Source organism: Glandiceps talaboti, chromosome 15 (assembly GCF_964340395.1).
Source record: "Glandiceps talaboti chromosome 15, keGlaTala1.1, whole genome shotgun sequence".
Classification (NCBI taxonomy): Eukaryota; Metazoa; Hemichordata; class Enteropneusta; family Spengelidae; genus Glandiceps; species Glandiceps talaboti.
The window spans coordinates 987,554-1,011,430 of NC_135563.1; the positions used below are offsets into that span (position 1 = coordinate 987,554).

Here is a 23,877-nt window from a genome sequence, read left to right on the forward strand (position 1 = left end):
ACATACAAACTTTTATTACATAATTAGAAATACTGTTAAGTAAAGACATACAAACTTTTATTACATAATTAGAAATACTGGTAAGTAAAGACATACAAACTTTTATTACATAATTAGAAATGCTGGTAAGTAAAGACATACAAACTTTATTACATAATTAGAAATACTGTTAAGTAAAGACATACAAACTTTATTACAAAATTAGAAATACTGTTAAGTAAAGACATACAAACTTTATTACATAATTAGAAATACTGGTAAGTAAAGACATACAAACTTTATTACAAAATTAGAAATACTGGTAAGTAAAGACATACAAACTTTAATTACATAATTAGAAATACTGTTAAGTAAAGACATACAAACTTTTATTACATAATTAGAAATACTGTTAAGTAAAGACATACAAACTTTATTACATATTTAGAAATACTGGTAAGTAAAGACATACAAACTTTATTACATAATTAGACATACTGTTAAGTAAAGACATACAAACTTTATTACATCATTAGAAATACTGTTAAGTAAAGACATACAAACTTTATTACATAATTAGAAATACTGGTAAGTAAAGACATACAAACTTTTATTACATAATTAGAAATACTGTTAAATAAAGACATACAAACTTTAATTACATAATTAGAAATACTGTTAAGTAAAGACATACAAACTTTTATTACATAATTAGAAATACTGTTAAGTAAAGACATACAAACTTTTATTACATAATTAGAAATACTGTTAAGTAAAGACATACAAACTTTTATTACATAATTAGAAATACTGTTAAGTAAAGACATACAAACTTTATTACATATTTAGAAATACTGGTAAGTAAAGACATACAAACTTTATTACAAAATTAGAAATACTGGTAAGTAAAGACATACAAACTTTAATTACATAATTAGAAATACTGTTAAGTAAAAACATACAAACTTTTATTACATAATTAGAAATACTGTTAAGTAAAGACATACAAACTTTAATTACATAATTAGAAATACTGTTAAGTAAAGACATACAAACTTTATTACATAATTAGAAATACTGTTAAGGTTATAGACCACGATAAAGCTAGAAAAAATTACAAAATTAACTTTTGGGGGGGAAATGACTACCAACCATTTGAGCTATCATTGTATGCAACCCAAATAAATGTAGCACTTCTCAATCTTGAGATATGGGAAGGAATAAAAAACCAAAACAAATGCACATGGCTTTACAACCATTTGCACACTTTATTATAATATAACGGAAAGTGTCAAGTACTAGGCAGCTCATTAGCATACATTTGACGAAATGTGTCAAGTACTTGGCTACTCATTTACATAAACTTGCTGATACAGTACAGTCTCAGACCAGTAAAAGAATTGCTATGGTCATGGGGTCTGGGATACAGTGTACCACAAGTATGAATAACAAGAGGACATCCTTCCAGTGTCAAAAAAGAGTTGCCCAATAATGTAATGAGCGAGCTAAAAAAATGAATAAAGAGAATGAATTAGAGTTGCTCTCTCTCTCTCTCTCTCTCTCTCTCTCTCTCTTACTCAGTCTTTTCAAGATATTGCTTATAACCGATTGTCTACTCAAAACTATTTAAATGGTGAAAACATTTCTCAATTTTAATGAAATTTTACTGTGCATAAAGGAATGTATTACAATAGGTGTCAAAATGCAAGTGAAAGTCAGCTTTGTTACAGTTTAGCACAGATGGTCTTTGCGAAGTCTTCCAAAACCCAAAGGCATCCTACAACAAAGAATGGTGGAAAGGTGTAAATAGTACCACATCATCACAATTTTAAACAAAAAAGGGAAAAAAGTATTTATCAGCTGATTTATCAGCAACGCATCGATCCTCTGGGGAATCCATTTTCGTTATCTAGGCGAAGTAATGATTCATAGCCTAGGTTTACAAAACATACTCGCCCTTGTGGTACAGTAGTGGTGATTATGTTTCAGCGAGTGAAGTCAAAACCCACGATTTGGAAGTTATCTTTTCGTGAACCACATGCATAGCTATTTTGTAATAAAAAAAATAACTCACCACTCGTATCTCCCCCGTTATCTAGTACTATCTGTTAGACCTCGGATGTTCTTCCGTTACAATTACGACACACGACCTAACATCGCTATCTAGGATGTTCGGGCAAGCCCTCACTGCAAACTTCGTTCGCTTATATGTTATAGTAACTTATACGAAAGAAAGCCCGAACGTCTAGCAGCAAGACTAGTTATCTAGTACAGGTCAACAGATCGTTTCCATGTAAACATATACCGTCCCGTGTTGTTCATCGACACTACTTCACTTAGGTGACACTAAATAAAATGTCACAGAAACGAACAACGTGGTACATTATCATTCCCAGTTATTGAATTTTTGGGTACATGTCCTCAAAAATCTACGATATTCAATGTACAGATTTTCCGTCGGTATACGCGGTACGTCAGTATCGAACGCTAAGTTCCCCCCCCCCCCTTCCCTTCGTAGCACGTAGTACGTGTCATCACGCTACAGTCTTCGACCTTCCAAATGCGAAGTCTTCGTATACGCGTAGTAGAGCGAAGCTGTCGGATAACTATCCCTCTTGAAAACTATGTACTCGCTTATTTCATTTTCTTTTGATTGAGTTCATTACCAACCACAAATTGACACGAGGTGGTTTCGTCTTCTTTCTAAACACGGCCCGTGCTCACTGAAGCCCTCGCGTGGTGCCGTGTCATCTCCGACTATTTTTGCTTTTGTAAAAAAAAATTAACATGCCGAAGAGCTAGAGACATGAGAGAGCTATATTGCTAGACATGTCTAACAGTTTTCGTTTTGCATTGACGTTGAAGCGATGTGTTGAATCATAGATCCTCCACCCATGGTTGAATGTACTGTGTATGCTGTATCCAGATGAACCGGCGCTGGTAGACACAACAAATTCAACAATGGCAACATATCAAATTACAACAATAGTGGTGCGTCTTTTGACGTTGATTTCGACACAGATACATGTTATGTATCAAAATAAAAACAATCGACTCTGAGTAAAGATGCTTCAAAGCAAAACATAGTAGTATTAGTACATCTACAATCGCGACCGGACTATACATTGTTACTCCAAGAAAATACCATCATACTAAAGATGTTTTATGAAGCTAACTAGATTCTTTATTAGTTAAAACACCACTTTCAAAGCATTTGGTATATTTTCCGTCGTTTCATGTTGAACGGGAACCCAGGGAACATTTACTCTCTCACCGGAAACCACTACGTTTATTTTATATAAAACCTGAGACCGCTAAAAAACGTAGCTTGACACTCTGCTTTCCATAAAAGGAAGTAGGCTCCGCCCTCAATTTGTTCGCAAACATATGCAAATGAGGAAGTTAATTTTTAACCCGAATAGCCAAAATCGCATGTCGAATAGTGGGCGTTGGCTACCTTTGAACTGACAGATTTCATATTTTTTGGCCAATAGAATGGTCATAACATGGAAAAAAACAAATTTTCGAAGGTGATAAAGGATGTGACACTTACAACTTTTCTGTAAGGAATGTGTTAAACGTTTTTTGTTTGTTTCAACCCAAACACATGTTTTTGTCATTTTCTCAAGTTTACATTTTGTAAAGAATTGCGTTACTTTGTGGAAATTAGCAACCTCAAAGAGTACCCGACAATAACAAACACAGTAGGATCTTATTCACCACGTCAGTGGCTCCAAAACCGTGTCTCAGATTTTTGATTGCGTCTTTTGTTCGAAAGTAAGACGGATTTAGATGAGACATACATGGTTTATTTGGACACTATTTATTATTATTTATATATCTTCGTTACAAAAACAGATAGGAAAAATCTGAGACACGGTTTTGTAGCCACTGACGTGGTGATAAACACTGTGCGTCGTTTTCTATTGTTGGTCGAAATTTGAAGGAGCTAATTTTTGTTGAACCAAACATGCAAATTATCACGTATGTAGAGGTCACGTGATCTGAAGTACATAAAACCAAATTTTACTAATTTCATTGTAAAGAGTGGATCAAGAGCTTTCAGAAAATGTATAGTTATGGATGTGTATAATCATTACTTTCTTAACTGCAAACCAATATCAGCAAGGGACATTGAACGTGGTCTATAACCTTAAGTAAACACATACAAACTTTAATTACATAATTAGAAATACTGTTAAGTAAACACATACAAACTTTATTACATAATTAGAAATACTGGTAAGTAAAGACATACAAACTTTAATTACATAATTAGACATACTGGTAAGTAAAGACATACAAACTTTTATTACATAATTAGAAATACTGTTAAGTAAAGACATACAAACTTTTATTACAAAATTAGAAATACTGTTAAGTAAAGACATACAAACTTTTATTACATAACTAGAAATACTGGTAAGTAAAGACATACAAACTTTTATTACATAATTAGAAATACTGGTAAGTAAAGACATACAAACTTTATTACATCATTAGAAATACTGGTAAGTAAAGACATACAAACTTTTATTACATAATTAGAAATACTGGTAAGTAAAGACATACAAACTTTTATTACATAATTAGAAATACTGGTAAGTAAAGACATACAAACTTTAATTACATAATTAGAAATACTATTAAGTAAAGACATACAAACTTTTATTACATAATTAGAAATACTGGTAAGTAAAGACATACAAACTTTTATTACATAATTAGAAATACTGTTAAGTAAAGACATACAAACTTTATTACAAAATTAGAAATACTGTTAAGTAAAGACATACAAACGTACGTACCCGACTTACCTTAATGGATTATTTATTGTACAAAAACGATTAATTCGTATTATGACTTTTAGCAAATGGAATGTACCTTCAGAACCATTATTTCAAAAGCTCGGTATTCTAAACATTTTTCAACAACACAGCCTACAATTAGCGATGTTTGTCCATGATGTTTTACATAAAAGACTACCAAGCATCTTCCACGATTACTTCACTACAATTAGCCATTCTTATTCAACACGGCAAAGCAGGAGAAACGATTTGAATATTCCAAGAACAAAACAAAGGTTGGGCCAATTCAGCATAAAATATGCAGGTGCGAAACTATGGAATAAAATACCAGTGCATATTAGGACTATACAATGCAGGTCAGAGTTTAAGCGGGAATTTAAAAAATGTCTACAGTCTGGTTGTTTCGGGATCTAGAGCTCATGTTTAATTTATTTATTATTTATTTTGTAATCTTAGTGTATTTCCATGTATCATCTACCACGTTAAATAGTCTTGATTGAAACAGGGCAAAATTAAATGATGAGTGTCATATGTTTTGTGAGGGGAGGACTCGATTAGTTGTGTAACAACTACTTCCACACCCTTTTCCCGAATAACACGTTTATGTATATACATAAGGATATTTAGTTCTGTTCTGTATCACAATTTTGTACGTGGGAATAAATTATTATTATTATTATTATTATTATTACAAACTTTTATTACATAATTAGAAATACTGTTAAGTAAAGACATACAAACTTTTATTACATAATTAGAAATACTGGTAAGTAAAGACATACAAACTTTATTACAAAATTAGAAATACTGTTAAGTAAAGACATACAAACTTTATTACATAATTAGAAATACTGGTAAGTAAAGACATACAAACTTTAATTACATAATTAGAAATACTGTTAAGTAAAGACATACAAACTTTTATTACATAATTAGAAATACTGGTAAGTAAAGACATACAAACTTTATTACATAATTAGAAATACTGGTAAGTAAAGACATACAAACTTTTATTACAAAATTAGAAATACTGTTAAGTAAAGACATACAAACTTTATTACATAATTAGAAATACTGTTAAGTAAAGACACAAACTTTATTACATAATTAGAAATACTATTAAGTAAAGACATACAAACTTTATTACATAATTAGAAATACTGGTAAGTAAAGACATACAAACTTTATTACAAAATTAGAAATACTGTTAAGTAAAGACATACAAACTTTAATTACATAATTAGACATACTGTTAAGTAAAGACATACAAACTTTATTACATAATTAGAAATACTGGTAAGTAAAGACATACAAACTTGTATTACATAATTAGAAATACTGGTAAGTAAAGACATACAAACTTTTATTACATAATTAGAAATACTATTAAGTAAAGACATACAAACTTTAATTGCATATTTAGAAATACTGTTAAGTAAAGACATACAAACTTTATTACATAATTAGAAATACTGGTAAGTAAAGACATACAAACTTTAATTACATAATTAGACATACTGTTAAGTAGACCACCTGTCACCCGATTTTCCATTTCTTTGGTGTTTTAGAATGTTCACTTCACACATAACAAAAGTGTGTCTCACTTTTTTTCTGCCATCTGTCGTTCTTTTACAACATGTGTCGAAAGTTGACAAATTATAATGGGATGCATATTGACAGATTTTTCTCACTTAATCATCAATTTCACACGTAATAGAGCCAACTTACAAATTCTGAGATACAGTTTGTAAGAACAATACCTAAGAAAGCACCAGCGAAAATTTCAATTGATTGCGAGGAAGTACTGTCGACATCGAGACTTTAGAACTTAGTCTGGGGGCTTGAAAATGTAAACGGAGAAAATGCCGATTTTCGAAATACAGCGTAAAATTTGACTTGCAGAAGATTTTCCGGCGTGTCATGCAATAAAAATATCACCAAGCAGTGGATAAAACGGGTCTTCAATTATTCTAATTGTCGTTTTGATTAATACAAGTGTAGCATCGTAGAAACACGGCAAATCGAGGTCATTCGACTGGAATGTGATACACAAGATCACATTGCAAATTGCGCGGAAGCCCAGTTTATTGACGTCATCTCATTAATTAGTAATCAGAGGCGTGACCAAAGTCAAGTCCAAGGTTATTATGATGTTACTCTGTCTGACGGCAGATCCACGGTGCTATCTATAGTGGCCCCGTGTGTCTAAACTTCACTTTTCCCAGAAGCACTTCCCGATACAAATATTTCGTTTTGAATTTCGGAATAACTGCATTAATTTTGCTCAGTTTCGATCGTCAAACATGGGAAATTTCGTAACTAGATGTAGTATGGCTCCTTTCTAAACCACGGCGGAATCACCTTGTTACTATTTCGTTCAAAATATTGTCTGAAGCTTCGAATGTGCGATGAAAGGGGTAACCTACGTGATTTTACACATTGCCACATAAATTTAGTCAAAAAATTAGTATCTGCTTACGTCTGTACGTACACACTCCATTAAATCCAAAAGGGGAAATTTTGCCTGAATTTGGCTGTTACACTGAACCCAAAATCTTTCCACACAGCTAGCTTGCTACAAAATACATGTAAAGCGTTTTCTTTTAGTTGTGGTGTCTTTCGCGTTTGATTGTCTGACGCATTGCTCATGTTGGCATCTGAAAATGGCTAAGTCTTTCGATTAAAAATAACTTTCAATATGTATTGGCACATCACTGCGTATCAGACACATCGACTGATATCGTAGACAGACGGATAAACAAAACTAGACTCGATTGTTACGGACGGGTATGTTTGGAAAATTGAAATCGCCAATAGAAATACATAAGCTCGGGTGATACTCGCCATTCAGTATAACTCGGAGGAGTACATGCACGTGAACATTGACTGTTTTCTGGAAATAGGACAAGTCTAGTCAATCATAAAACAACCTTAACCGACATTTTGTAAGAACACGGAAGGAAAATAATAGGAAAATCAAAGACATTTTAAAACCAACTCGAAATCAGAGATGCGAGATATTATGGAAGTATTCCGGAAGTACAAATTAAAGCAAGCTCAGATTGCCCTGCGTTGGTGATTGTTACGTGCATACGCTACTTGTGAAGTTTATTTTTAACCGAGATTTCCTGATTCAGTCAAAACACGGCCCAATATGTAAACCATAAAAATTGTCATCTATCTAAAGATTTTGGTGTGTTCAAATGTCTGTAATGATCGATCGATCGACCGACCGAAAGCCTGACGTGTACCGTACGTAATGATTTTCACAGCGAGTATGCACTGACTTTGTGGCGCGCCGGAAAGTTCTGAAACTACACAGTTACAGTTACTAATTCACAGGATTTTGGAGTTCGTGATTGAAATGTGTCAGCTTACATTTGACCATGACCAGCAAAGTATCAACAGTTTTCAAAGTACAAGAATCAGATATTAAGACGTGAGTAGTAAATCTTGAGACGGTGTACGAAACTAGGTCATCAGTGAATTTCGGAAACGTATGGTCAATCCAAATATCGGTATTCTTTGAGAGGTTTTACTAGTTTGTTCATATGCGTTATAAGCTTACAGATATTTTTGACGTTATTAACGTTGCGACGTCACTACAAGAAGAGAAATAAAGTTACGCCCGGGATACCCACATCTTTTTCTTTCCTTCATGGTACCGTCATGGAGATATCTCCCCTTTTACTCCATATGGTTCGTGTGTGATCTGAGCATGCGCGAATTTGACACCGCGTATATTTTGCATAATCCTCTGTCAATCGTCTTAGTTGTATGCAAATATCGTGAGTTTATAGTGATAAAATAGGGCTTCTTTAGCGTTTTGGTACCTGTGCATTTGTTTACTTCTTTTTTTCATGATTTTTCGGGATTTGCAAAACTCAAACCCAGTCCAGTTTTCTCTGGTTGATAGAAGAATATTTACTTTGGCAAAAGAACACATAATCTCAAAAATGGTCAAAATAACGATTTTTTGTGCATCTCCACCTTAATTACAAAATTAGAAATACTGGTAAGTAAAGACATACAAAGTTTAAAGCGGAGTATTGGGTATAAAAGGCCCCCTAACTTCGTGGGGGTTATTGTCAAATTTGAATGCAAACTGTGAACAACGTCTTGATTCCTCTCGCAATTAGCAGCTGGTGATTTTCGTAATAAATTTGGTATGTGTAGACTTGTGAATGTCTGTTGAATGCAGGTGTGGTCACAGAAAGGTGATATTTAAACATGGTAGAGACAATTTCGTACAAAACACGGTCAAACTGGGTCTGTTCGTTACTACTGAAAAGCCGTTACTTTTCAAACCTGGGATTAAAACGCCTGCCAATCACACTTGTTCAAATACGGGTACGTAAATCCACGAAAGTTTGTGTAGCAATCAACGTTATCTTGAAGTAAACATGATTAGTAATTAGTACCTCTCCATGCCCAAGCATAACGGTACATGCAAGTTTGCTTTCATGAAACGTTGAGTTCACATTTATGATGTCTATGCATAAAGTAGCGGTGCTGAAACAAAATATTTCAAAAACATGAATAGCGAACACTACTACAAGTCACTACGATTGTAGGCCTATAGATTTGATTGTAATGTTCAAGGAAACAATATTTTTTCAACAGGATTTTTGTTGATAGTGTTAACACTGAGCCGTGTACTTCTACTGATACATAACGTGCAGGGATAGTCCTGGAGTTGTACTAATTGTCAAATTAGAATAGTAAATAAAGGAAACTTGTTTCGGTATACGGCATTTCTCTTTTGGGGATATGCAATAATTTCGCACACGTTGCATGGCAAATTACAACATTGTACTATATAACCAACGGTACGGTCGTATCGTAAGATGTATAGAGAACCCATCGATTCGATGACGCACTCTAATTCACATCTCTTTCGACAATACCAACCATTCGCATTAGACGCCCATTTACTTTCAAGTAGCGGTCGTTTCTTTATGTCCCACGTCTATCCATGAGCGGCCAATACTTTTTATACCGGATTTTACGGAGAAAGATATTGTGATCGCGTGCTGGTTGACATGTGCCGAACCAACTACATGCCTGTGAACTTGTCAGAGATATGATAAGCACAGGCAGTATCTGCAGACATCTGCCGCAATACGTTGAGATACATGTATAGTTCTGGTTCAGAGCTGGTTATTTTGACTTCGATCTTCAGGGCGGTCGGTTGACCTGTCAGCTATATGTAAGCTCCCAATCAAAAAGGCTAAAAAATGCCGCCGAGCATTGTCCTTTGCTGACTCGGGAAATTATGGTTTGCGATTTTTTATTGTGGAGACAGCAGGACGCCAATATGTGACATTTTACTGTTTACAACGAAAGTGAATAAACGCTAATTTTCCCTCGAAATACAACACGAGGTAGCTTTTGCATTCATAAAATGACGCTATCTTGAATATTTGTTGCTTTTGACCGGAAAATGAGAAGGTTTCTCGACGTGTCTACAACTGTATCTTGAGATTAGATTACATATTTGTTGCCGTTTCTGTTGAGATGTGAAGTACGGACCGTTTAAAACAGCCGATAACCACATATTTCGTCGTTTATGAATCTTTGGGGCATATGTATCATGGGTAGGATTCTTTATTTTTATGAATTACAATATTATGGACAATTGTATGTTTATATTTGTTTCCCCATGTATCTACCCGCAGTGTCATGTTCGATTGAATGCCGACCGCCAACACATATGGAACATGTACTTAAATGTTGTATAGAACACGCAGGCCGGTGATGGTAATTGGTCGATCAATTATACATGTCGTAAGTGTAATGAGATGATAAACAAGTGGTCCCCACATATTGTAGATTTCCTGTGCATTGAAATATAAACACACTTTCCCACAATGGACAAAATTATCTATTGAGTAATATAAAAGTCGTTTACGCACTAAAACTTTTTGTTTGACCACACCATTTTATGTCAGGGGTGATATGTCATGATCCAATCGACTGCAAATTTATTAATTACGTGTAATACTTAGCTTTGTACCATTATTAATATAGTCTTAATGATAATTGACAATAGAGTGGCTTTAATATTGAACCAAGGCTAGATGGACACCAAATATGATTTTTCAATCGAATTCGATTTTATGTTACAACATGACTAACTTTCGCAGACATAAACAAACTGATAAGAGAGTCGCTTGAACCATAGACATTGTCTATGCTTGAACCTATGTCAGAGGGACTTGGGACACGGTGTTGTTTTTGTATCAACGTTTGTCAGTTTGATAACGGTGACAAGAAGTAGACTTTTTTCGGCACCTTCAAAGCCAGTTTTCATTGTCCACCACTGATACAACAATGTTCGGATCAGAGGCGTTTCTATATATAACTCCAGAAATGGTTGTATTTGTGACAGCCCGGAGTGTACGAACATGCAACAGTTTAATCGACCAGACTGTGTAATTATAACTCGGTATGCACACTCGCGTACTCATATACACCAATCGTAATAATAATTTTTTTTTTCTAGTATTCATGGGGTCGGCATGCTCAACACTATTCAAACTTGGACAAAAATATTTTTATTTGTATGTCAGTAGTAGTTTTGGATGGTAGTCTTTTGGGAGACTCACAAAATTACCAAATGTCCATCTTGTTATGTGTTGATGATCTTGTAGCCACATTGACGTTGTTACACCGTTGTTACACCGTGGGTCTATGGTCACACAGACGTTCTCTGTACGTTTGATTCAAACTACTCAATGCAAATTCTCGAAGTTTCTTGTAATAATGATGCGCTCAGACATCGAAAAGGCTCATCAAGAATAAAATCAAACAGTGAAAAAAGATAAACGGCACTCAAGTACACTTATTTTATGTGACAATCGAGCATGTTAGCGATAATCATGATCAGAACCTAACACTGGATATTTGCGCCGCGATACTACGACATGTGATCGGACTATCGAAACGCATATTATAGGACCGCGAGAGCTAGATCAGAACAGGCCACAGTAAACAGTCGTCAACACGTAGCTCAGTAGCATGTGTTTGCGATATAATTATTGGCTCGGAATGTTTTGTTTTTTTTGACAAATACGTACATGGCACAATGTCTTGGAATATTTTTGGTCAAACTTTGAAAGGTAAGGTGGAGAAAAAACCCATTTAGTGTTGCGTACAACACAGCTGTGTGAATACTCGAGTCACGGGACATGCAAGTACATTTACAGTTTATAAATTATATAAACGCACAGTATACAAACCTGTATTCAACTCATTCAGTATATTTCAACCGGGTATGGTAAAACATTACAGTTACTCTCGGTAATCCAATTCAACCCTTGTTTTATTTCTTTTTGTCTTACATCTTACCAGTATTTACTGATAAAGATAGTGATTCCCAGCTTGGTCGTTAATTATTCAGGATTACGTCGTTTGGGTGGAGAACGCATATTATTAAATACATGCATAATGAACCCGTGTGGTAAACTTACTCCCCTTTAATTACAAAATTAGAAATACTGTTAAGTAAAGACATAGACTCTGTCTCAGTCCTCAGAGCATCACTAACACGACTGTTTTGTATGTACCGATATCTACTGCATAACTGTACTCAAATATGCTTGTACTGTTGGACCTCATTGACTACAACATAGGGGTAATCATTTTTTTTACCGGTACAACTTACAGCCTACAATGAAACTGCTAACTTAGTTAGTAACACTGACACGATTTATTTATTTATTTATTTATTTATTCAGGTAAACCAACGGGCATAAAGCCCATTTACAGGCACCTTTAGAAACAAATAAGGAAAAACAAGCACTAAAAAGATAAAACAAGGGGTAGCAATAACAGAAGTGACATGACATAAAAGGCAAACACAGAAATAAAAACAACAAAACAGGAAAAATTATTAAAAACACGCAGCCTGAAGCACACGCCGAAAGGCGGAAACAGGACTAAATAAATCTATGCTTGGATTTGCTTTAAAGTGTACATGCAAAGGTACATACTTTTTTTCGTAATTATGTTTATTTTGCCATAAAAATAAATGAAATTGCATTCATACCTCTAAATATTGCGCGCATTGGCAAGAAAGTCGCAAAAATACTTGCCCCCTTAATCCCCTGTGCTTCGACTAACTTCGGCACTGCAACCAGCTCACGAAAGGTGCCAAGGTCCCATGTGTTACAAAAGCCTTCTAAGCCTTTGTGTAATGTTTACTTATGAATTACTAATTACGCTTGCCATATAGTATTATCTGTAACTGTACATATTGTGGTGTACCAGTTTAGTCTTCCGACAACAATGGTTCCTTGGTGTTTTGTCGGCAGCACCCACAGTGAAACATCACCCTACACACATTTCCGAGTGATATAACTGAGTAGGTAATAATGGGTGAAGGCAGTTGAAATCACGTAAAAACTGGACAGTGACGCCATACAGTGAAAGTCGGTAAATGTTACCGGGGCCGGGGTTCTCCACGCCACCGGTGTAGCCATGATCAAAGCGAAAAAAGGAAGACAAATAAAATAATTTGAAATGATGTTTTCAAGAAAGCAAGTTAGCTTCATAAAATATTTTCATTACGATAGCATTTGTTTTTAAACAATGCGTAGTCCGATTGTATGTTTTGATTTCCATGTTGCTGGGAGTCGATCGTTTTCATTGTGATACACCACATACATCGCCGGAATCATATCAAAGTAAAAAGACGCAACGCTCATTATAATGTTGCTATTTTTGTTTCCATTGTTTTGTCTACATGAACAATTACTGTGTCATGCCAATCACATGTCAAAAGTGGATGGACACAGCAAAGTACAGTCAGCACTAAGCTTCACGCTCCCAGGTCAAATAACTTCCACAACGTAAGACATTTCTATCCATAAAAAACTCAAACAAAAATGGTCGGAGACAATACACCACAGTACGGCCGGCTTCAGTGAACATGGGCCGTGCTTTGAAAGAAGATGAAACCACTTCATGTCACTGTGTGGATGGTAATGAACGCAGTAAAAAATGAAATAAAGTACGTGTACACATAGCTTTCAAGAGGGACGGTTATCCAACAAAACGTTCTGCTCAAACGAAATTTGTGGGTCTACTTTCGCGAAGATTTTGAATGGTCATAGATTGAATGTACTGTTACAACACGCTACATTTGAACAACTTGAGAGAATATTATGGGGAACTCTTGAAGCCATTCTCATTCTCTGTATGTTTGATGGGTATTGAAATATTACATAATTTTCGTTTCGATTACATTGTCTGCAGGAGCTGTTTTCCACCCATTGAATAGTTATGTCAACAAAGGACGCTGATAACAGCATCCACTTTATGTAAACAACACGGCTTCACTAGGACATACTCATTCACTGCCAGAGGAACTATCGTTACTGCTAGCCGGGTTCGAATGAATTTGGCTAAATCACACCATCAGATGTTAATGCTGGAGTGTATTGCTCTACGCTTGAGGAATCTGATCAATATTCAACGTCGGGTTCTGGCGAAAACGGGTTTTGAAGTTGACCTTCTGGTTCGACCATAATGGCTTTGCATGTAAAGATACACTGACGAATGCTTTTGTGTTCCCGAAGTGACGTCATAAAGTTCCAAATCCTGTCCTATCCATATGCAAATGAGAGGTACTTACCTGAAGGTGCTCTGTGGCTGAGCCAAGAGTGCCTCATTTTTCGCGCAATTTCTCGTTAGAATTATATTGTACTATTACAAACCCGATTTCCTTTATTTTTTTTTTCAAAATAAACATAATTACGAAAAAAAGTATGTACCTTTGCATGTACACTTTAAAAAACGTCATTACAAGTGGTTAAACATCTTAAAATTGGGGAATATTTTCTCAGATTTACTCTGGAGGCACTGATGCGAAAGATATAGTTATTACGTAGCTGTCTGCTCTGTACATTAAAACAAACCTTGTACAAAATGGATGGACAATTATAGCATGAATTGACCAGTTTGTAAACAAAAATAGCATCTAAAAACTTTCGCCTCCTCACCAGTGGGGGAAGCTTAAACCTAGCACATAGTGAATCGTAATCTGTTGAAGTATATTGCACATTTGATTTAAAACATAAAAATTTAATAAATTTCTGCTGTACGCATTCGATTTTATCAATTTGAGTTACTTGCCATGGTGACCAAATTACACCGCAGTACTCAAGATGGCTTCTAACATGGGTCACATATAAAGATCTTAATGTAGAAATGTTGGAAAAATTGGCACATGTATGTTTGATAAAACCCATCATTCTAAAAGCTTTCCTGACAATACTATCAATATGGGTGCTAAAAGACATCTGTGAAGAAAGTAGAATACCAAGATCTTTGATACTATGAACACGAACAAGGGGACCATCAGCAATACTGTAATTGTATGTAATCAGTTTCTTTTTGTTACTAAATGCAATTACATTACACTTCCCCACATTGAGCTTCAATTTCCATGTATTACACCATTTGTAGACATTATTAATGTCTGTTTGAAGAGAATACAATCATCTTGTGTTCTAACTATGCGATATATTTTGGCATCGTCAGCATACATTGAGCACAATGATGACCCATGACTGTTGACAATGTCTGGCATATCATTGACGAACAGAATAAACAAAAGTGGCCCAATCAGGGAACCTTGAGGCACACCTGAAGTGACGTCACAAGGTGATGACATGTGACCATTTATAACTACACGTTGTGTTCTATTTTGGAGGTAAGATGAAAGCCAGGACATAACATTGCCAGAGAAACCATATGCGCTCAGTTTGTGTGACAGTAAAGTATGTGATACAGTGTCAAAAGCTTTACTGAAGTCTGTATAAATGCTATCTACCTGTAATTTGTTATCAATAGCATCTGTAATAAAGTCAATATAATTTACTAAATTGGTTTGAGTGGATCTACCTTTCATAAAACCATGTTGGGATTCTGAAATATGTTCCCGAATATGGGGGAAAAGGTGGGCATACACTAATCTCTCAAAAACTTTAGATACTAATGGTAGGAGAGATATTGGACGGTAGTTAACTACCTTTGACTTGTCACCGGATTTAAAAACTGGCGTGACATTTGCGACTTTAAATGCTGTGGGAAAGACACCCAAATTTAAAGACCTGTTGAAAAATATGCATAATGGAGTGGCAAGTTCACGAGAACATGCCTTGAGAATGATACCAGATAGAAGGTCAGGTCCTACTGCTTTGTTAACATCAATACTATTTAGCTCATGTACAACATCCTTATAGCATAATGAAATATTTGAAAGCTGGTCTGTAATCCTGTCGTGAAAAGGTGGAAGTTCATTCACAAAGTTTTCATCATCTGATATAAATACAGATTGAAAAAATGTATTAAATGCATTGGCAGTGGCATCAGGAGTATCAGCTAGTGTGTCATGCAGATACACACTGCTAGGGATAGAACTATTTTTACCCTTTGTACGAACGAAACTCCAGAAGCGTTTGGAATTATCTTTGATTTCAGATTCAATACGAGCCATATAGTCAGAGTACTTGGCACGTTTGGCTCTAGAAAAATCGGCCCTCAAGAGGGAAAATGTATCTTTGTCTTCGGTACTGCTTGATTTTTTGAACTGCCGCCACGCATGTTCTTTATCCCGAAGTAAACAGATGAGGTCATTATCAAACCAAGGAGGGTATTTTCGCCTACAAATATTAACTTTTGGTACACTTTCATTGATTGCGGAGAATAGAAAGTCATAAAAAAGTTGTACACAGTCATCAAGTGGTCTAGTACTTTCTAAAAGGCACCAGGGTAATGACGAGAGTAGACGACGACGATGTTCAAAGTCCGCTTTCTTGTAATTGTAGACTGTACGATTACTCTGTTTGTTCTCCATTGTATGGTTTACATGCACATCACAGACTATTGCCTTATGGATGGACTTAACGGCTGGGTGAGTGCACACAGACTCAACACAGTCTGAGGAAGAGAAGACAAGGTCTAGGAAGTTCTCATTACAAGTGCGTTCGGCAAGTAGTTGTAGCAGCCCATGCTGATGGACAACACAGTTAATAAGACGATCGTTGCGTGTAGAGGGTGGGTAGTTGGGTAACAAGAGACCATTTTCAGATTTATTCCATGTGATGGGATAATTACCCCCCCCCCCCCATGTGATTCTGTGTTCCGTGTTCATGTTTTAGACGAAGTGACTTGTAGTAGTACATGTAATTAGTAACAAAATTTTGCTGTAACTGCTGATAACCTTCAAATTTATTTATTTTTATGTTGTAAATACATTCTAATATGCACTAAGGACAACACTATAAAGACTTGCTCTATGGGAAGGTAATTTTTTGTCTTTTAAAAATGCAATAGTTAGATCAATGTGTACCAGAAATGTTATGTACTATTTAAGCTAGAAATAAGACCACATGATATCTTATTACCCCCCCCCCCCCCCCAATTAAGACAAACTACTCACAGAAAGCAACAAAAAAAGAGAAGAAGCTCCAAAACATAAAAAAGAGAATAAAATTACAGTAAGGAGTTGATGATGCACAAACAACTACAAAGAAATAGACAGTTCAATTACAACACAGGGTTTGAAATAAATATGGGGTTTGGAAAAGTGAATTAGAGGTAGAGCAAAAACTAAGAGAGATGAAGAGCCTAAGTGAACAAGCGAAAGCACTTAAAGATAGGACCACCAAATTTTTTGCAGGACTACTACGTTATCAATTTTACTAGTCCTGTGGGATAGTGACTTTTTTACTCCAGTGTCGAACCCTGATAAAAGTACAATACATTACCAACTTCTGTGTAAAATGTGTTTTATAGTGAGACATCATATGAAACCACTAACCACTTTATTGCATCGCTAAAACAAAACTGCATAGTGAAGAGCTGAAGAACTGAACCACTTCTACATGTCACCAAAATAAAAAATTAAATTAAAAAAAAACCAGCGGAGCTATTCTGACCGATAGGTCGCTTGTTGAAAAAAAGGCGGCATCAATTGAACAAAATTTCTATAGACATGTTTCTTAGGGTAATGGCAAGAACTGATTAGATTTTGGTAAACATCCCACGAATATTAATGAGCAATTTACGTAATTAATGGTTTTCGGTATTGTACATCGCCCATCACACATGTCGCATACATGTATGCCAAGGAAATTAAAGGCTGCTCTCAGCAGTCATTAGCTGGTTAGTCCACAGGGGACCCAGGAACCGTGTGACAAACAAAACAAACAAACAAATAAATGAATAAACTATCAAATAAATGACAAATGAACAAGCAAACGAACGAAAAGTATAGGGACAAATAAAATAATGAAATAAACCAGCAAATAAACAGATACTCGTGGGGGTATACCTAGATACGTTTTTTGTACCCATCACTATAAAAAAAACACAAGGGTTCACTCTAGGTCTTTCTCTGTCCCTCTTTTCAAGCCTCAAAAAACACCCGAATCAATCTTAAATGACAATAAACACTCAGTATACGTAATTTACAGGACTCTGGCCTCTCGATTCAGCTAAAATTTTTACCTTTCATCTCACATGGACTACAAATTTCAGTGATTTAATAATCAATTTCCACCATCTCCATCGCAGTATTCATATGTGTTAATTATTGGCAACATCTTGGTATTTGAATTCAGTTTAAATACCGCTTCATACCCTCCGACCAATCACGCGAGCGCTAATGCCGGTAGAGACTTACGTCATGTGTAAAATAATGATCTATAAATCTTGCCTCGAAGAGTCAAGCAGGGTTTGAGAGAGCATGGATATGTTGTACCGTCAGACCGGGTGTCTGATACAATCGTGAGTAGCAAGTACTCAAGTACGTTACAATGTGGATTATCTCAATATTAGAGCCATGGTTACAAAAAACCAAGATTGGCTGATTCAAGTGAGTTGACTCGAGATAAACTTAATTCCATTCACAACCTGTAGTTATTGAAGTGTTGTTTACCATACTCTGGATTTTACAAGGAAATGAACCTGGGCTGAACTATAAATAAGTACAACCTTTTAGCACAGTGTCTTCGGGCGTACGAGTTAAGAATGCTGGGATGACTGCATTCATCACCCATACTCTGTACAGTACCTGTTTATCAGCCCTTAATGTAAATGTTCAACAAATCTTCACCCGTTCTTACTTTATACTTTTTAACCCTGTCAAATATTGGTTATCCTAGTAGATTTAAATGAGACTAGTAACTTTTACTCGGGTCTTTTGAATCGCTTGTTCACATTCACTCAGTGCATGCATCTGTACAACGTTTGTTGTCCACACTAGCTAGCTGTGTTGGATTCAGTTGATCATCGTCGCTAATCACGGCCTCTTTTACTGCAGCAGCAAAAATTTGCCGTGTGAAAGTCCAAATTAATTTTTTGCCCACCTGCCCAATTACATGCCCAACCACAATTTCTACCTGCCCAATTTTTTTTGTACAGTTTGCTATTATAGTATGTCACTGTGGCACAGTGGTCATTCACTTCATATTGAGTTTGCCATTTTTAAAGTAAGCATGGTCCTACCAACCAAACCTATGATAGCCAAATTGAGGGCAATCATATTCAAAAACTAGAGAGATATAGATTTGTTAATTTCATCTTTGAACAAATCAATATCGACTTGATTTTTAATCACTTTTCTTGTTTTTGAAACGATTTTTCAATCATGTTGCCAAACATTATATGTCTCTGGAGGTGCAATAAATGATTATTATTAGTCCCCGCCGGACGAAGTCTGGGATGTCCGTCCGTCCGTCCGTCCGTCCGTCCAGAGCCATTTCTTGGAGATGCATGGACCAATTTTTTTCAAATTTGGTACAGGGGCAACTAATGGCATACATATACACGTCAATTTGTTTCGTGATACAATCCAATATGGCTGCCTAGCAGCCATTTTGTTTGCAAATTTTCCCTGTCTAAAGCCATAACTCAGACATGCTTGAACAGATCTCATTCAAAGTTGGTATTAGGACAGTATTCTAAAATTTCTATGACATACATGTGCATATTCATTGTTGTCGTGATACGATCCAATATGGCCACCTAGCAGCCATTTTGTTTGCGAATTTTCCATGTCCAAAGCCATAACTCAGACATGCTTGAACAGATCTCATTCAAAGTTGGTATTAGGACAGTGTTTTATGACATACATGTGCAAATCCACTTTCATCGTGATACGATCCAATATGGCTGCCTGGCAGCCATTTTGTTTGCAAATTTTCCATGTCCAAAGCCATAACTCAGACATGCTTGAACAGATCTCATTCAAAGTTGGTATTATATCTATTATTTTTGGCCAGGGCTGGCTAGGGCGTGATATTCTAGTCCGAGTCTGAGACCCATGTAAAACCTCAGAAACTTGCATTTGGACTGAACAGAAATAGGTCTCATCGACTTGTTGGGGACTGGAATTATTGCTTGTTTTTATCACGGTGTACTGGTGATTATTATATATTTGATTATCGGTAGGTGGGTAGTATTGTCAAGTTTTGTTTCGCGGGCAGTCATTGCGGCCGCGGCAGTATACATAGGATAGTTCTGCCGATTAAAGCTGAAGTAGTGTATCATACAGTATGTACGTATGGACTCGGGGAGCACATTCGGGTTGAATTTATCCACATGTGTTGATATAATCCATATTTATCAATTAGATATATTGCAAAATTCTTAAAGTCGTACAAAAATAATGTCTCTATAACATCAAAACAAACACTGAGAAATTGGACTGAATGTGGCTAATATCAAATTGCAGGCTTTCTCTCATAACCATGTGCTGGGGTTTCAAACTTAGTAGTCATTTTGGAAAACTGGTAGTCAATTGACGTGAGACTATCGCTAATTTCGAGCCCTGTATTGTAATGCTTCTAGTCGGCAAATAATAAAAAATCAGATAAATAAAAGTCATTGAATGTGAAACACGCGACATTACAAGTGTTTATGTATATCTAGTCTAGCCGTTTTGATTTATTTTGCCATAATATGGGGACACAGTATTTTAGCATTTATACCCACAGACAATGAGAATTAGTCAGATAGTGTGAATAAATATCGGTAAATGTTGTTTAATAAGACATGTAGACTGTAGTTTTTGTTTACTGATGTCTATTACAACCACCAGCAATGTATTTTTTCAGAACGGTGTTGAGTTTTATTCACCTGTTGGCTACATGTTAGTGCTAACGAGTTCTCCTTATGACGTCACAAAATCGCGTGGTCTAGGTGGGGCCGGAAATACCCGAAAACTCTCGAAGTAAATCTGAAGGGAACTGACTGAAAAAAGGTCATTTTAAGGTGTTTGTAGACGCTTTTTTAAAGTTTTAAAACCAGAATACATTTCACAATCATGTCGTCTAGCAAAATAGCAATTGAATGTGAGCATTTTGAATCACCTTTAAAACGTCATCAAAAATAATTGTTCTGGGCATAGGTATATGAAAATAACATGTACCGGGTATGATAACTGAATGTATCTCTTCAGACAGTTAATAATAACCGAATGTATCTCTTCAGACAGTTAATAATAACCGAATGTATCTCTTCAGACAGTTAATAATAACTGAATGTATCTCTTCAGACAGTTAATAATAACCGAATGTATCTCTTCAGACAGTTAATAATAACTGAATGTATCTCTTCAGACAGTTAATAATAACTGAATGTATCTCTTCAGACAGTTAATAATAACTGAATGTATCTCTTCAGACAGTTAATAATAACTGAATGTATCTCTTCAGACAGGGGTAATGATAACTGGTTAATCAAGTATGATAAGAGTGATATTGATGATGACATGGATGGTGATGGCTTAGATTGGACAATGGTAAAACCACCCGACATCAAAATAGCAGCCATTGACAATGGGTTAGCATTTCCATTCAAACATCCAGACTCATGGAGAGCATGTAAGTAATCACTCTAGCAATACTCAGGCCTTTCAAATAAAATATGCCCACTAATGTCAATTCATTTGTATCCATTGACGTTTGTGATTCTAACATCTTGTCTCACTGGTAGCAAGCATGACTCATAGTCTGTCAAAGTACATGTAATATTTTGATTGAATGACCAGCAATCTCTGTATACCTTTCCAAGGAACTACAACCTCTTATGTGAATGAAATTTGAAAGCATTCGTTGTTTTTCTCCATGCGAAATATATGTTGATATGTAAGCCCAAACTCATACCCCATCCTTTAAACTCCTTCATCTGCCCACATTGTGTTAAATTTGATGCTTTTGCAATAAATTTGTTTAATTGCTTGGTGGATATAGGGAGCCCTCTAGTGGTTGAGGTTAGATTTACTTTGTTCATTACCCACAATGCAACAATATCCGCCATCTTTCGTCACTTGGTTTTTCTCCCAACACATTTTACCCACCCATTTCAGGATTATGCACAGCTTTCCTGGATAGCCTTTTCTTAAGTTCTGTGCTAGCTAGTTCATAGTTTTGAGTGCTTTACCTTTCTGCCTTTTTTGCCCTTTAACAGAAAGATGGGGTGCTTTAATCAGTGCCTATAACCCATGTTTTTGTTGGTTATTAAAGCACCTCCTTTTGAAGCCAAACTGGACATGTGTGTGGCATGTTTGTTAGTCCCCGCCGGACGAAGTCCAGATTGGGACTCATGGATTGGGTTCTGTCCGTCCAGAGCCGTTTCTTGGAGATGCATGGACCGATTTTTTTCAAACTTGGTACAGGAGTAACATACTATGGCATACATATGCACATCAATTTGTTTTATAATACGATCCAATATGGCTGCCTAGCAGCCATTTTGTTTGCGAATTTTCCATGTCCAAAGCCATAACTCAGACATGCTTGAACAGATCTCATAAAGTTGGTATTAGCACAGTGTTCTATGACATACATGTGCATATCCATTTTCGTCGTGATTCAATCGGATATGGCTGCCTGGCAGCCATTTTGTTTGAGAATTTTCCATGTCCAAAGCCATAACTCAGACATGCTTGAACAGATCTCGTTCAAAGTTGGTATTAGGACAGTGTTCTATGACATACATGTGCATATTCATTGTTGTTGTGATACGATCCAATATCGCTGCCTGGCAGCCATTTTGTTTGGGAATTTTCCCCGTCCAAAGCCATAACTCAGACATGCTTGAACAGACCTCATTCAAATTTGGTATTAGGACAGTGTTCTATGACATACATGTGCATATTCATTGTTGTCGTGATACAATCCAATATGGCTGCCTGGCAGCCATTTTGTTTGCGAATTTTCCATGTCCAAAGCCATAACTCAGACATGCTTGAACAGATCTCATTCAAAGTTGGTATTAGCAGTGTTCTATGACATACATGTGCATATCCATTTTCGTCGTGATATAATCCGATATGGCTGCCTGGCAGCCATTTTGTTGGCGCAGTTTTCATGTCCAAAGCCATAACTCAGACATGTTTGAACAGAGTAGCGATATCAAAAACAACCATATGAGGCCAAACAACATTGACCAGGTTTGAAAATGACAACACAAACTGCCAGTTCCTTAAAACCCAATCATAGCGGGGACTATGCCATTTTCAATGACTTGTTTTGTGCGTACCTGCTTTTTAGCACAACTGAACTGAGGTTCAGTAGGGCTACAGGGATCGCCCGGCGTCTGTCTGTCTGTCTGTTCAAATCAAAATGATCTTGCCACCGGTTTGTGATTTGGGTCAAAAAATGTGATTTTGGGTCAAAAAATTTAAACTCAAAAACTACTGGTCAGATTGGGCTGAAATTTGGGTGAAACATTCTTCAGGGTGTTGGTTCCATCAGTGATATGCAAATTAGGGCTAAAAATGTGTTTTTTTTGTCAAAAATCTATAATTCCAAAACCACTGAGCAGATTGGGCTGAAATTTAATGGGAATGCATTTAGGGATGTATGGACAAAGAAATATTAAGCATACAATGATTCCATGAGTGATATGCAAATTAGGTGTGAAAATGTTCATTTTTGGTCAAAAACTTATATCTCAAAAAGTAGTCTGAAACTTTGTGAGATGTTTCTGAAAGTGTTATTCAGCAGATTTTCTTCAAAACATGTTGACAAAATTGGCCCTAGCAACCATGACCACACCCTTAGCAACAGCCAGA

The 23,877-nt window shown here is 35.9% G+C and overlaps 1 protein-coding gene across 1 annotated transcript in view; it reads left to right on the forward strand.

Moving 5' to 3' along the window:
- The window catches only part of LOC144446135 (phosphatidylinositol 4-kinase type 2-alpha-like), a 57,373-nt gene that overhangs the window by 18,735 nt on the left and 14,761 nt on the right, over nt 1-23,877 (forward strand). The window contains exon 5 of the mRNA XM_078135854.1: nt 21,515-21,682. Coding sequence (XP_077991980.1) covers nt 21,515-21,682 — 168 coding nt within the window. The remainder of the gene's footprint in view (nt 1-21,514; nt 21,683-23,877) is intronic.